Here is a 16,589-nt window from a genome sequence, read left to right as displayed (position 1 = left end):
ATCAGTCCTTCCAATGAATATTCGGTTGATTTCCTTTAGCATTGACTGCTTTGATCTCCTTGCAGTCCAAGGGCCTCTTCTCCAACAACGCAGTTTAAAAACATCAATTCTTCAGCACTCAGCCTTCTTTATGGCCCAACTCTCACATCCATGATTACTGGAAAAACCATAGCTTTCACTATACGGATCTTGGTCGGCAAAGTAAACTCTCTGCTTTTTAATATGCTGTCTAGGTTCATCACAGCTTTTCTTCCAAGAAGAAAGCGTCTTTTAATTTCATGGCAGCAGTCACCATCTGCAGTGATTTTGGAGCCCAAGAAAATAAACTCTCTCACTGTTTCCATTGTTTTCCCATCTATTTGTCATGAAGTGATGGAACTGGATGCCATCATCTTAAGGTTGTCTGAATGTTGAGTTTTAAGACAGCTTTTTCACCCTCCTCTTTCACCTTCATAAAGCGGTTATGAAGAAGTTCCTTCTTCGCTTCTGCCATAAGGGTGGCATCATCTACATAACTGAGGTTATTGATATTTCTCCTGGAAAACTTGATTCCAGCTTGTGCTTCATCCAGCCCAGCATTTCACATGATGTACTGACTCTGAATATAAGTTAAATAGGCAGGGTGACAATATACAGCCTTGACGTACTCCTTTCCCCAATTCTGAATCAGTCCATTGTTCCATGACTGGTTCTAACTGTTGTTTCTTGACCTGCATACAGGTTTCTCAAGAGGCAGGTAACATGGTCTGGTATTCCCATCTCTTTGAGAATTTTCCCCAGTTTGCTGTGATCCACGCAGTCAAAGGCTTCAGCATAGTTAATGAAGCAGAAGTAGATGTTTTTCTGGAATTCTCTTGTCTCTTCTATGATCCAAGAGATGTTGGCAATTTGATCTCTGGTTCCTTTGCCTTTTCTAAACCCAGCTTGAACATCTGGAAGTTCTCAGCTCACATACTGTTGAAGCTTAGCTTAAAGGATTTTGAGCATTACCTGCTAGATGTGAAATGAGCACAACTATATGGTAGTTTGAACACTGCCTTTCTTTGGGAGTGGAATAAAAACTGACTTCTTCCAGCCCTGTGGACACTGCTGAGTTTCCCGAATTTGCTGGCATATTGAGTGCAGCACTTTCACAGCATTATCTTTTAGGATTTGAAATAGCTCAACTGGAATTCCATCACCTCCACTAGCTTTGTTCATAGAGATGTTTCCTAAGGCCCACTTGACTTCGCATTCCAGGATGTCCGGCTCTAGGTAAGTGATCACACCATCAAGTTTATCTGGGTCATTAAGATCTCTTTTGTATAGTTCTTCTGTTTATTCTTGCCACCTTTTCTTAATATCTTCTGTTTCTCTTAGGCCCATACCGTTTTTGTCCTTTATTATGCCCATCTTTGCATGAAATGTTCCCTTGGAATCTCTGATTTTCTTGAAGAGATCTCTAGTCTTTCCCATTCTATTGTTTTCCTCTATTTTCTGCATTGATCACTGAGGATGCTTTCTTATCTCTCCTTGCTATCCTGTGGAACTCTGCATTCAAATGGGTATATCTTTCCTCTTCTCCTTTGCTTTTTGCCTCTCTTCTTTTCTCAGCTATTTGTAAGGCCTCCTCAAGACAACCATTTTGCCTTTTTGCATTTCTTTTTCTTGGGGATGGTCTTGACCACAGCCTCCTGTACAATGTCACGAACCTCCATCCATAGTTCTTCAGGCATTCTGTCTATCAGAAATAATCCCTTGAATCTATTTCTCACTTCCACTGTATAATTGTAGGGGATTTGATTTAGGTCATACCTGAATGGCCTAGTGGTTTTCCCTGCTTTCTTCAGTTTAAGTCTGAATTTTGCAATAAGGAGCTCATGATCTGAGCCACAGTCAGCTTCTGCCCTTGTTTTTGCTGACCATATAGAGCTTCTCCATCTTTGACTGCAAAGAATATGATCAATCTGATTTCGCTATTGACCATCTGATGATGGTCATCTCTTGTGCTGTTGGAAGAGAGCGTTTGCTATGACCAGCACATTCTCTAGACAAAACTCTGTTAGCCTTTGCCCTGTTTTCATTTTGTATTCCAAGGCCAAACTTGCCTGTTACTTCAGGTATCTCCTGACTTTCTACTTTTGCATTCCAGTCCCATATGATGAAAAGGACATCTTTTTTTGGTGTTAGTTCTAAAAGGTCTAGCAGGTCTTCATAGAGCTGTTCAACTTCAGCTTCTTCCGCATTAGTGGTTGGGGCACAGATGTGGATTACTGTGATACTGAATGATTTGCCTTGGAAACAAAGGGATCATTCTGTAGTTTTTGAGACTGCACCCAAGTACTGGCAATTTGATCTCTGCCAAGTACTGGCAATTTTGAACTCTTCTGTTGACTATGAAGGCTATTCCATTTCCTCTAAGGAATTTTGCCCACAGTAGTAGATATAATGGTCATCTGAATTAAATCCACCCATTCTGGCAAATGTAATGTAGTTAATGTAGATGACTATTAATATAGTTAATGTAGAATTGTAGAAGAGTACAATAGTTAATGTAGCGAAGTATTAATATCTACATAGAAAGAAACTAGGAAGATTTAATACAATAACACCTTAAGGCACCTGGCACTTGGTTTTCTGGAATGAGGAAGAGAGCATGGTAAAAGCCCAGAGTAAAAGACTCATGGAAGCAACTGCAAAAGCAAAGGAGTACAGGAGCCAGAAGAAACACAGGAGCGCATGACGAGGAGGGTGATGATAACGGTGGAGGAGGAGGAGCAACAATGAACAAAGAACAAAACTTACAACACTCAGAAAAGGCCTGGGCATCAGGGAGGTAGAAAGAAAGGGGGACATGTAGGAGGTACTCAGAAATGAGTCTGTTATAAAGTGCAAGAAGCTACAGCCAGCCTACAGTGGAAAGCAGGAGGGCAGAGACAAAAATCACCTGAACTGGCTCTCATTAACCCCCTGAACACATTCACAGGCTGAAAGACTAGAATAGCTACCTGACGGCATCTCTACAGTCCTCCAACAGGAATGAATAATCTGCAGTGCAAAGACCACTCCACAGCCAAGCGAGGAACCACAAGCCACCACAGAGGGCCGGCAGCCAAGAAAGGCACACAATGCCGAAAGAGGACAGGCAAGAAAGGAAGGGTACCAAGTACCAAGTGGTCAACAGCCTCTCTAACTCACCACCAAAGTTATTCAATAGCTCAAATAGGGAAGCATTAATGCTTCTGCAAATGACTGTCAAAGGGCATGTACAATACAAGCAGGCCTCATAACCTGTAAGAATCTCAGGCTTATTTAAGAGAGTTGGATAGAAACTTTTACATTAAGTGGCAACTTCAAAAACAAAGGCCCAGGATAACACAATGCCCAAACCATAGCACCTGCACTAGGGCTTATTTTATATACTGTGGTCCACAAGCCACAGTGATGTCAGTTATAAAATACAAACTGATCCATGAGATGCTTGAAATACATATTTTTTCTGATTGGTTATTTTTAGAGAAGGATCATGTCAGAGCTGAGGTTTATCTGGCTCTGTTAAAGCTACTTACTCATCTGATATTTTGGGGCAACTGTAAACTCACCCCTAGGAAGCAAGTTACTGTCTAGGAATCCTCTTACCATCTTGCTGCCAACTCTGGTGTGACCTCTCTAATTTTACTCACTACCTGGAGGGTAAGTCAGAATAAGACCTCCTTGTAGAAAAGAGATTTAAGGAGTAGGCTAAGGAAGGTACTACACCTTCATTCTTTCATTCAGCTTCAAGCTGCAACTTTTATGTCATCTAGAAAGTTATTTTTTTAAAAACTCTGAGGAAACAATGTTGAGTGTCATTTAGCAAAACTCCAGCCCTGGAAAAAGTCACTTATTCCACAGACACTCTAGAAACACAGAGAAACTAAGTGACTATCCTCAGGCCACACTTCTCCCAGAGCCAGGTCTATGGCTGTGTTTCCTGTCTGTTCTTCTTCCAACTAAGGCAGAATCCACAGGCTTCAAATAAGATATTCTATGAGATAGCTCACCATAACTTAAGAGTGAGGAATATTCTTTTTTCAAGGCTAAATGACAAACCTAGCATAAATGAAACAGAGATGCCAAGAGGATGGTAGCTTCCAATCTGAGTCACCAATTCATTCTGCAGGCAGGCCTGGCACATGGGGGTCCAGCGCTGCCTATAACTTATTCTAGAAGCTGAATTTAAGATTAACCTGAATTGGAATTCATGCTTTAGAAATGAGGAGTTAAGGAGACACTCTTCAAAGTTCTTTTTCCTATGGAGAAGGAAATGGCAACCCACTCCAGTATTCTTGCCTGGAAAAATCCACGGACAGAGGAGTCTGGCGGGCTGAAGTCCATGGGATTACATGACTGAGCATGTGTGCACGAGGGTGGAGGGAGATGGGTTGGTAGCAATAAACTGGTAGAACTAAAAAAAAGAAAACTGAGCACCAAATAATTGATGCTTTTGAACTGTGGCGTTGGAGAAGACCCTTGAGAGTCCCTTGGACTGCAAGGAGATCCAACCAGTCAATCCTAAAGGAAATCAGTCCTGAATATTCACTGGAAGGACTGTTGCTGAAGCTGAAACTCCACCTGATGAGAAGAACTGACTCATTAGAAAAGACCCTGATGGTGGAAAAGATTGAAGGCAGGAGGAGAAGGGGATGACAGAGGATGAGATGGTTGGATAGCATCACCAACTCGATGGACATGAGTTTGAGCAAGCTCTGGGAGTTGGTGATGGACAGGGAAGCCTGGCATGCTGCAGTTCATGGGGTCACAAAGAATTGGACACAACTGAGCAACTGAACTGAACTGAACTGAACCATCACCCACAATCTGGACCCATTTTCTTTTGCCCAACAATGATTACTGTGATCCATTTGATGTATATCCTTCCACTTATTATCTAATGTCTCTCTGTATAAATATACATCCCTGGGACTTCCCTGGTGGTCCAGTGAATAAGATTTCACCTCCCAATGCAGGGGATGTGGGTTCAGTTCCTGGTTGGGGAAATAAGATTCTATATGCCTTGCAACCAAAAAATCAAAACATAAAACAGAAGCAATATTGCAAGAAATTAAATAAAAACTTAAACAAATAAATATATGTCCCTGTAAAAAGCAAAAAAAAAAAAAAAAAAAAAAAGTTCTTTTTCCTAGAGGTACTGTACATTAAAAAATCCTGAAAAAACAGTGACATCAGGAACATTTTTTAAGCTCACAGGCATGCTGGGCTCGGGCATCTTTTACCTTTGATCTCACATCATGTCTGTCTGGCTATCTGTACAGCAGTGGCTATTAAGTCAGTTCATAATGCTGAACACAAATAAATCTTCATCATGATCAGTTAAGATGGCGGACAAGTCCACAGAATAAGTCAGAAACATTTCCCGGGGGAGGGGGGGGTGGGAATTATAGTTTAGATTGAGATATTTAAATAGTTAAATGCTTACTACATGGAACATTCCTTGAAGCCATCAGATAAGTTTTACTGTACTGAATGCAGCCTGCTTCGTGAGTGAGCAGCTCCAAGTGTGGGGCCCTTGGGCTGCCGAGCACAGCATTTACCCTTGCGTGCTTCTGTAATGGGTATCTGTGGATATTTATAGTCTAAGAGCCTGAGCAATGGCACTCACAGTGCTGACACTGATGCCAGACTAATAAACACCAGAGGCACCACCTAGTAGCTATTGCTACATATTTAAAACCTTCTTAAGCTGGAATCCAAGTCAAGGATACAACATTTCAACTCACTTTGAGGTGCAGCTAAAAACAGAAAGCTGTTACATTTTACTCTCTTTGCCAAAGACGTGTAGAGGGCCCAGGGTATTTATGATGGGTAACCCTGGTCTCTTCCACATGGAAACAGGACATTCAATGAATGAAGCAATAGTAATGCCCTGTGTAAAAGTATTCTACTAACTGATCCTTTTTTTAAAAAGTCAAAAGTATAGAGAAACAAGGGACATAAAATGTTAGGAAAATGAATGACCCTCCTGTATTACTGTTTTCCATTACAGTATTTTTCTCCTACAGTGTCATGTCTTAGGAATGCCATTCCTTCACATTCAGAACAATGAAACAGTCTCCAAAATAAGAAATCTGCAAGCATTTCTATCGTACAACCACTGCCTTGCCCTGTGAACACAGGATGTCATCTGCCTGCAATATTAAAATGCAGGTCTGCTGACATGGAATTCTCACCAGTCACAAACTAGGAGCAGAACTAAGGTGCTTACACTACTACCATGCTGCATTAAAAAACAAGACTGAATGCAAAACCATAAAGAAACTATTTTCTAAAACTAGTAAAAATAGGAAATGTCATTTAGATTGGTTTAAAGGAGAATTAAAACAGAGAAACTTATTTCTGCTAAAAGTAATAATACAGTTCTGGTTTGCATGGGAAGTAGGGAGGCTGGGGAGAGGGTTCCTTGAAAAAAGGCAGTGTTATTCCCTAGAAACTATGCGGAAGGTACTGGGTGACCTAACAATTAAAAGCATCTGGTCCACATCTTGACTCCTAACATTCAACATTATTTTCAGTTGGTTCCATTTAGCAGTTCGGAGGAATTTTTTTCATACATCGAGAAGTGTTTAAGGAAGTGTAATCTCATTGTACATTAAGGTAAGATTCAAATAGTAAGACTCCAAATTCCCAAAGAAAAATGACATTTTATAATAAATGACAGATTCCATTTTTCCCTTCCACAGAATCCCTGCATGTTGCCACTGGCCTGAAGAGAACCCTGCACAGAAACTTTGTCACTGACGCCTATTGTGATAAAATACAGAAACAAAAAGCAATTCTTGCATAGGCTTTCACTAACACTTTCAGTAAAATTCCAAAGTCAATTTTACAATAGCAGAAATTATCCTTTTCTTTGCAATATTTAATGAAAAGATTTCTTATTCCCTGTCCCTTTGTCAGGTGTTTCAGAATATCCCCCCTTTCCACTAATAAATCCTGAAGGAAGCAGCAAGATCATAACTTTTGTTTCTGAAGCATCTTGTGTTAGAAGTGACTGAAATGCCAAAGAAAAGGTAGGCTGATTGAGAGGCAGAAGTCAATTCTTCAACATCTTTTGCAGCCTCATCTGCAAACCAAAATAAAAGCATCAACAATTATCAAGCTAAACTCCCTTTTAGCAAAAAGGTTCAGCAAACTTTTTCTATTGTTAACCTGTCAAAGTGTGTCACTGTTCTCCACGGTCCTTGAATGAGCAGCCACGGTGAAGAATGCTGAGTGCATGGGACGAGGACTGCTCGCTGGGCACAGGGTTGCAACCCCCCAGCTCCTTACAGTTTCTTTGCCCTCCTTGCGTTTCCCACCCTGGTCTCTTGAATACAAAGGCCACAAGGGATAGATCATTCTCATCCTGGAAGTGACAAGCAGGGAAAGAAAAGGCATTTGTGTTGCTGTCACGATGATGTGATGGATGGCACCACAGGTGACAACTGTCTGCTCTCGTTGTAGTCACAGAGGGGGATTAACATTCATATCCACCGAGACAGACAAGAAAGTACCTCAAAGAGTCAGCTGCTGGGTGGCATGGCGGGTGACCTGCACACACGGGACTCCAGTACATGGCACCAGCACTGAGATCCGTGACCTGTGTGCATGTGCACAGGAGGGGCAGCCCCTCCACTACAGAGATCACAGGGCTTTCTATAAGCTTCCAGAAAATATAATTTCATGTGTCTCTGACTAAAGCTGGTATAGCTACTCAAATGTGCAAACCTTCTTTGGATTACATATTTTACTAACAGAAGCAGATTCTGCACTTTGCAGAATTTCATCTTCCAAAGAAACCAAATGTTAATTAGTTTCCAATGAAATTTCTAAGTAAATGATTTCACCATGACTTATAAACTGTGGACATATCTACTTATGGACATGATGGATGGACACACCTACTTAACAGCTACCTTGCCTAGCCAACCTCTGACCTGCACACGCAACTCTCCCTCCCATCTCTGCCCAGCCATGTCAGACTCAAGCATTCTGGTGAAAAGAAATTTAATCACCTTACAAAGCAGTAACTTCAGGACACCTCTGAGAGTTAGAAAGTTCTTTCATGTGCTGAACCAACATCAATGGTTTCTCGTCCTTACCCTGCCTTGTAGAATGACACAGAATACCTTCCATTGAGTCTGAGTAGGTACTACCTACCTTCAGACGTTCGATGGCTTCCTCTCCTCCAGGTGTAGACATGATTCTCTCCTGAATACTGGTCACAGATGTTAAGCCCACCTGACTATTGAGTGAGCAGGAAGATGGAGATGAAGTAAGGGACCCCATGGATGCTGTGGAAAAATTGCCAGGACGTTGATTCTCAGATGCTAGCAAGTACCTATGCTTATTGTTCTGAAAATCTTTCAGATCTAGGAGATAGAAAGAAGGGAAGGCAGAAAAAGTAGAAAAGGAGCAGAAGAAGAAAAAAGATAGGAAGGAACACCAGTGTAAGAAAGGAGAGCATTAAAGCGGCAAGACAAAGACAAGTTATGATACAAAGACAAGTTGTAATTGTTCCAGATGGCAGTTCTCAAACACGACTGTCTTGTTTTTAATACTGGCATTGGAGAGGTTAAGAACTGCTCCTGAATTTAGAAACTAGAAAGTCCAGTGTGGGTTAACACTGCATCTGGTAGAGGGACACAGAGCCTCCAAGGACACTGCTGAAGCTCTGTCCCTACACAACCAGGCTACCTGCCTTCCATCCCATCCACGGCTCCAAATCTGTAATGTCTTAGGTTTACACAACTGTTAAATGCCACTAGTTCTAACAGCAAAGGAAAAAAAAAATGATCATTTATCTGTCAGTATCAATACATATCAGCCTGGCCCAGTATCTTATGGGACTCAGGAAAAACTCCCGAGAAAATGTTACATTAAAACAAAAATCTGAGCATTTAGTAGTGTTCTTTGTATGCTAACAAGGATTTTTTAAATATACCTTTTAAAAAAAGAAGAGGTAAGTGCAGAAACTACAGGAGTCTTGTATAAGTCCTGGCTAAGAACTCAGGGCTAATTACTTCAACAGGGATGAACAATGAGTGAATAATGAGCAAATTATTAAATCTGGTGTTGCTCACATTCATCTACTGGAGCAAGCAAAAATCAAGGCTGATTATCTACTAATTTAAATAAGGCTCTCACTTTGCCTAACAAAATGACCATGAGTCACTGGGGAAGCCAAGTTCCTAGCATGATATGCAAGTTTTAGGGAGATACTTTCATTTACTTAAGTCTTTAACAGAATTCTAAGTTTCGCTTTTAAACTTAGTTTTGGTAAAAAGAGCCACAAACAACAAATTCATTAAACTGCCATTTGTACTTTTCTTCATAAGTCATCTTTCTCCAGTAGGCACCAGAGGAAATCCATAGGTACTGGTGCGTTCTTATTTTTAAATTAGCTCATGTTTATATGTAAGAAAATCTACACTGCTCAAAATTCCTATCAAAACTAAGTAAGTTTTCCTTAAAGGATATGAGTCAATACAAAGAGTCAGAAAAAATATTATTAGCTTTCTCTGAGTCTATCCCACATGAACTTAATCAAAGCCAGTTCCTAAATCCCCTTAAAACCAGTGGTTGCTTCAAGACAGTTTGAGAACCACCATCTGCAAAAATAGAACATAGGAAAACAAGCAAATTTTAAAAGGGAGGGGCGTAGGAACTGTTGCAAAAAATTAGCCATTGGGTGGTGGCAGCTAGGTGGGGAAGAACAAGATGGAAGGTCCAGCTGACACATGCAAGTCCTATAAGGCATTAAGTGCAGCGATTGAAATGGAAACTCAGTTGTCAAGGCTGCTCTCTTGCACGGACATAGAATTAAAACTCAGTCATGCATAGCTTTTTGGGAGATGTCACAACTGCTCAGAAAAAGTGAGGCAACTAGCTGGCAGCAGCAGCACCTGCAGCACAAAAGCAAGAACAAAGGATGTCTTTCCCACACCAGAACCAGCTGGCTTCGGAAATCTCAGACAGAGCAGTTCCGGTCCAAGAGTCGCTGTGGGTTAGGACATTACAGGCCCTTCAGGCCAAAACTCAAGACAGCAGCCAGGGCTGCACTGAGCTTCTCCTGTGTCTGCCAAGCCCTGTCACATGACCTCCCATAGAACCAAACAAACCAACAAAAATCTAAAACTGAATCACCCCCAAATCAAGATTCTTCGTTTATTTATGAGTTATTCATTTATGAGTTAGCTTTAAAGGGTGATAGATATGGAGAGAGTAATGAGGTGTGATCCCTTTATAAAAAGTCCTCATTCAAGCACACATTTTTGACACCCAAGTTTTAAAAAATTTAATTTGTAATTCATGAATGAGGAAAAAAGTTTACCTAATCATCAAGTAAGCTGAGGTCCAAGATCTGTAGGAAATACGCTTGGCATAAGCACAGGTGAGTGCTAATCCAAAATCACAGAGCTACTCCAGCACAGAGATTTGGCCAACTAGAAGTGACTTCTTTCAATTATATACACACTAAGGCTCAGAGTTAGACAGCTATTTTAAAAGGATTTTTCTAAAAAGTAATCAGACCGTGAGGAATCAAGAGGCCAAAAAAGGTGCCATAATGATTAAAAATGAGGGCTCTTAGTTACACTATCCAGTCTGACCACATAGAAACCACGGGATCTCATTTAGTGCAAATTAGCCACTCCAGGCAGCAGTGTCCTCGCTGGCAAAATGGGCAAAAAAGGAACTCTGTGCGAGTCACTGACAGGTTTGAAAGAGATAATATATTCAAGATACCTGGAACAGGTCCTAGCACATTATAAGCACTCAATACATGTGAGCTGCTGTCATCACTACCATCACCATCTATGAGTTTGGATTCAACTTAATCAAACAAAACCAAAGTGGAAAAACTAAAGAGTAAAGCAACAAGAGGTTTTTAAGTCTCTTGACCTAATTCAAGCCACAAACTGAAACTCAGCAAAGTCTGCTTTGCTAATGGAAAAGGACAAAAATAGGAATAATTTCTGAATCTACTATGCTCTGTCTGGGATTTCCCTGTTAGGATCACTGACATGCAAAGCTCATCTTAAGGCTGATCCAGCAGAGGCAGAGTAGCAAGTCAGAGTACTGGAAACCACCAATATATGAGATACACACATTTGCCTCCACTTCCCGAGTAATCATCGATCAATGGATCAACTGAAGGTAAGCAAGAGGGAAAATACAAAAAGGGTCAAAGTTCAGGTTCAGCAGTGACATAGAAAGGGAACAGAGCAGTATTTGGAATTTGGGAAGCTGAAAATAATTAACACTTAGAATAACATACTACCATTTTACAAACTGTATGTATTCATTTAAATTCAGGTGTTAATCAGTAAGAAGAACTAAACTAGAAGAGGCCTTGAAAATCTTATTAGAATGCCAAATAATAATATTAATCTGAAACTCAAAAAATAAAAATATGCTTTATTAAGTAAACTCATATACTATTATACTGAATATTCTAGTTAACTCCCTCAGGAGAACTTCTGATTAGACATTTTGTAGGCAGATCACTGAGGTTAGAGAGTCATTTTAAGACAACATTTACAGACTCTCTGGAAGTCTAATTCTTGAACTTGACAGGATTTGGCTATTTGCCCCTTCATAAGTTTATAAGGAGTGAGTTGGGGGGCATTTAACCACTCAAAGGTAAATCTTATCTGAAAGGAGACTGGAATGGTGGGTTTCTTACAAATATATTCAGTATTACTACTTCATTAATCCAAAGAAACCCAAAACACAAAAACAAAAAATTGAAGTAACAATTTTATGAAGTGATTAATTTTGCAGTGAGAATAAACTTAACATTCCAAATAAACTTCACTGCTGATCTAAAATAGAAATCCAATAAAAAGTGTAAGTAATGATATGTAACATTTTAAAAAGTAATTTCATGAGTTCAAAACCTGATACATGGGTACATAAAAGAAATTCTGAGATCATTTTCAAAGAGCTTTTGGGGTGGGTGTGCTGCACAGCTTGTGGGATCTCGGTTCCCCTGACCAAGGATTGAACCTGGGCCATGGCAGTAAAAGCCAAAAATCCTAACCACTGTGCCACCCGGGAACTACTCTCAATGGACTTCTTAAAAGGTTAAGAAAAAACCAAAAAACTCTTTGTTATCAAGTTTCATCAAGTTCCTTAACTCTAAGTTTAAGAGCCCTAGAGAGGAATAGATTTTGTGCTGGTCCTTAATTCACTTACTATCAATAATATCTCCCAGCCCCTGAGCACGAAGAAGGTCCTTCAGCCGTGTCACCTCCTCCTTTAATTCACGAACCAGTTTGGCATTGGGGTCCTCATTGATAACAGCATTACATTTAATTTGTTTTGCACGATCTGCGTATCTAGATCCAAAAAGAAGACACATTTTTGCCATTCCTTAAATGTTCTACTTCTCATAAGTAACATACCATTATTTCTAAAAATAGCTTGAGTGTTTACACATTTTATGAGCCTTAGTAAAAATACATTTGTAGAAAGCATTATTTTTAGTATCTTATAAAGATGTGGGGAAAGGCTCCAATGAATCTAAGTGATTTCCTCAAGATCACAAAGGAAATAAATATCAGAGACTAATATCGAAATAAATATCAAAATTAATTTATTAGACTCTATAGTGTTTCTCCATTATATCAGAAATGTTTTTGTGAAGAGAAGAGTTGAAAGTTCCAGATTAATGTAATAGAACCTAATCAAATACAAAACTATCCTATTAGTGAACATTGTGTCAGTAATTTTTAAAATATTACATGTACTCATAACTTTATTATTTGTTATGATGTGAGTGAGCACTTCTATAAGGACAAACATGAGAAGGGGACACTTCTTATTTTTTTTCATTTATTTTTATTAGTTGGAGGCTAATTACTTTACAATACTGTAGTGGTTTTTGTCATACATTGACATGAATCAGCCATGGACTTGACTTACATGTATTTCCCATCCTGATCCCCCAGGGACACTTCTTTTTATAGAAAATACTGTAAGAAGTTTTTACTATTATCTAAAAGTTACCCAAAAATCTCACTAGAGCAAATTTAATATCTTTCCTATGAAAAAGTTCCTGCTTTTCTCAATGAAACTGAAAAGTATAAACAGGTGTGTGTGTGTGTGTGTGTGTGTGTGTGTGTGTGTGTGTGTGTGTGTGTGTGTGTGTGTGTGTGTGTGTGTGTGTTCCCTGTTATAAAAGGGATGGGTCATTGTTTACTCAAGCAACTACCCACATAGCATAAGACAACCCATGGCCTAACAAGAAGACTTACGGAGAACACTGTGTTTTCATTAACTATTGAGATCAAACGGAATACCTCAGAGTGCTCAAAGTTTCATCATAGTTGATATCAGCTGGGCTCAGAGCAGCAACCATTGCAGTCCGAGAATTGCCACCTAAAAAGATGAATCATGATTATCTCAAATCATACTTGTTTTATAAAAAAAAACTTCATTGAATGTGTCAAATCAGACAGCAAAACCTCAGATTCTAAGATTTAATCAGTAAATTTTTGAAATGTCCCAAGCCAGGCATGGTTACAAGTAAATCTTGGTATCTGGATATACTGTGTCCAGTTTCCCTAGACACTCCACTAGAGCCACTTTTGATGATATGAAAGTCACTGGTGACATGAATAGCCATTCTCAGCCACTTCCTTATATCAGCAACATGTAACACAGCTAATCACTCCCTCCTTATCAAGAAAAAGAACAGTGAACGACAGGTACAAAGATCCAAAAACATCAGCAAAGAGGAGTTATATCTGATTACATGCCTCTCAAAGGAGCATGTGGTTTTCAAAAAGGAACAACAGTTTGAAGTAGGTGTGTGGTCAGATAAACAACTACTCAACAGTTCACATCCCGAAGTAAACAAGACATGGGAGCAAACCCTGATTTAAAGGTGGGCAATAATATCACAGGAAAGATATTAAAGATGCTCACTAAAAGTAGCATCTTGGCTACTCTGTTAGCTAAGATGGCAGAGCAGGAAGACCCTGAGCTCACCTCTTTTCACAGGCACACAAAATAACTATTTACAAAGCAACTATTGGTAAGAAAAATCAAACAACTAGCAGAAAAGTCCTAAAACCAAAGAAGGAATCATAAGGAGACAAGTAAGTGGGACAGAGATATGGAATAGTCAAGACCCGCAGCCCTGGGTGGTTGAGCCCCAAATGAGGATAATTACAACTGCAGAGGTTTTCCGCAAAGAGCAAGGGGTCCGAGCTCTGCATGGGCTCCTGCACCAAAAAGATAAGCCCCCATAAAGTTTGGATTTGAAGCCCAGTGGGGCCTACTTTTGGGAAAGCCAGAGGGCTGTGGGAAGAGAGACTCCACTCCTAAAGTGTACACACACAACTTCATGTGCCCTGGGAACCAGGGCAGAGGCAGTAACCTGAAAGGAGACTGGGTCAGACCCCTAGGCTGAACCTGGAGGACAAGAGGCAGGAGTGCTCCCTGGCGGCAGCCAATTTTGGGAGCTCGCTCTACCACAAGGACACTGGTACACAAAGTTCCACTTTGGAATTCTCCGTCTAGCTGATGAGTGCTAGGACTTGCCTTACCCACCAGCAGGTCTGCTCTCTTAAGACCCCAGAACCCACAGCCACCCAGTCCTGTCTACCTGAGTGGCCAGGAGCTGCGTCCCACTTCACACCAGTGCACTGGCACTAGCCCCAGTCCCAAGGATCCCTAGAGCCCTATAGTCAAGAGACCCTGGGCCCCAGCTGTGCCCACCAACAGGCTGGCACTAGCCCCACAATGTCCTGGGCTCCAGTCCCATCTGCCAGCAGACCAATACCAGCTCCAAGACACCCTGGACCCTGCAACTACTCCAGGACCTAGCCCTACTCACTGGCACACCAACACCAGCTTTGGGACACCAGATTCTGCAAGCATCCTGTCAGGAACTGGCCCTGCCTGCCAGCAGACTGACAACACATCCAGGCCCCCAGCCTTGGAACCACCCACTCCAGAATTCAGCCCCACCCACCAATGAATGGCAGCCTCCACACAACGCAGGGCCTGGAAACCAACCAGAACAGGGGTCAGCCACACCTCCCAGACTTCCCACAGCAGCCAGCCTGCCACAGCAGAAGGACCCATGTGCCCAAACATAGGACACCCCTAGAGCATACAGCTCTGGTGACCAGAGGGAAGTGCACTACTGGGGTACACAGGACGTCTCCTACAAAAGGCCACTTCTCCAAGGCCAGGACACATAACCAACCTATCAGATACATACAAATAAAAACAACAAATTAAGACAATGAGGCAACAGAGAAACATGTTCAGAATGAAGGGACAAGATAAAACCCTGTAAGAACTAAGTGGAAAAGGCAATCTACCAAACAGAGTGTTCATGGTAATGATTGTAAAGATGTTCAAAGAACTCGGGAGAAGACTAAATGAACAGAGTAAGAAGTTAGAAGTTTTAACAAGAGTTAGAAAATATAAAGAAGAATCAAAAAAAAAAAAAAAGAAGAAGAAGAACTGAAATGAAAAAACACTAGAAGGAGTCAACAGTGGATTAGATGATACAGAGGAATGGATCAGAGAGCTGGAAGATGGAATAGTGGAAATAACTAAGGCTGAACAGAAACAAAAAAAATAAGAAGAAATGAGGACGGTTTAAGAGACACCTGGTACAACAAGTGTACGAACACAAGGCTGCCCAAGGAGAAGAGGGAGAGGACACATTTGAAGATGTAATAGATGAAAACTTCCCTAACCTGGGGAAGAAAAAAAGACATCCAGGAAGTACAGAGAGTCCCAAACAGGACCAACATGAAGAGGATCACTCTAGACACATTGTAATTAAAATGGCAAAAATTAAAGATAAGGAGAGAATATTAAAAGCAGCAAGGGAAAAGAAACAAGTTACTATAAGGCTATCAGCTGACTTTCCAGAAGAAACTCTCTTGAAGGGAGTGGCACGACGTATTTAAAGTGATGAAAGGGAAAAACCTATAACTAATAATACTCCAGCTGGTAAGGCTTTCATTCAGATTTGATGGAGATATCAAAATTTTTACATTTAAGCAAGAGCTAAAAGCACCACCAAACCAGTTTTACAAGAAATGTCAAACGGACTTCTCTAAGTAAAAAAGAAAAGGCCACAACTAAAAACATGAAAACTACAAAAGGAAAAATCTCATTGGTAAAAGCAAATATACAGTAAAGGTAGTAAATCAGTCATGTATAAAGCAAGTAGGAAGGTTAACAGACAAAAGTAGTAAAATCATCTCTATACTCAATAAAGAGTTAAGGGATACACAAAACAAAAGATGTAAAATACAATGTTAAAACATTAAACATGAGTTGGAGGAGCAGTAAAAAGGCTGGGTTGTTAAAATGCATGAACTTAGATCAATAATTCAAAATAATCCACATATAAAGACAGCTATGTACAGTTGGAACATACAGTGAATAAATACATAACATCTTTGTATGGTAACATATCATCAAGTAGACTTATTGATGATTTGTTTGAAATGCACAGAAATACCAAATCACTTTTTGTGTAACAGGAACTAACAGAGTGCTGTAGGTCAACTATATTTCAAAAACAAACAAACAAA

General features: G+C 40.3%; 1 protein-coding gene across 10 annotated transcripts in view; it reads right to left on the bottom strand.

Annotated features, from left to right (window-relative positions):
* Positions 1-16,589, bottom strand: part of KIF1B (kinesin family member 1B) — a 153,974-nt gene that overhangs the window by 82,187 nt on the left and 55,198 nt on the right. For 5 of the 10 annotated variants that reach the window (XM_020889865.2, XM_020889297.2, XM_020889714.2 and 2 more), the window contains 4 exons: positions 13,323-13,401; positions 12,217-12,359; positions 11,128-11,169; positions 8,179-8,390 (listed from right to left, as the gene is read on the bottom strand). In XM_020889865.2, the coding sequence (XP_020745524.1) occupies positions 8,179-8,390; positions 11,128-11,169; positions 12,217-12,359; positions 13,323-13,401 (476 nt within the window). The remainder of the gene's footprint in view (positions 1-8,178; positions 8,391-11,127; positions 11,170-12,216; positions 12,360-13,322; positions 13,402-16,589) is intronic. The other 5 variants (XM_020889936.2, XM_020889558.2, XM_020889632.2 and 2 more) reach the window with 2 other exon arrangements.

The sequence above is a fragment of the Odocoileus virginianus genome, chromosome 11 (genome assembly GCF_023699985.2).
Source record: "Odocoileus virginianus isolate 20LAN1187 ecotype Illinois chromosome 11, Ovbor_1.2, whole genome shotgun sequence".
In the NCBI taxonomy this organism is placed as follows: domain Eukaryota; kingdom Metazoa; phylum Chordata; class Mammalia; order Artiodactyla; family Cervidae; genus Odocoileus; species Odocoileus virginianus.
This window is presented reverse-complemented; position numbering and strand designations above follow the sequence as displayed.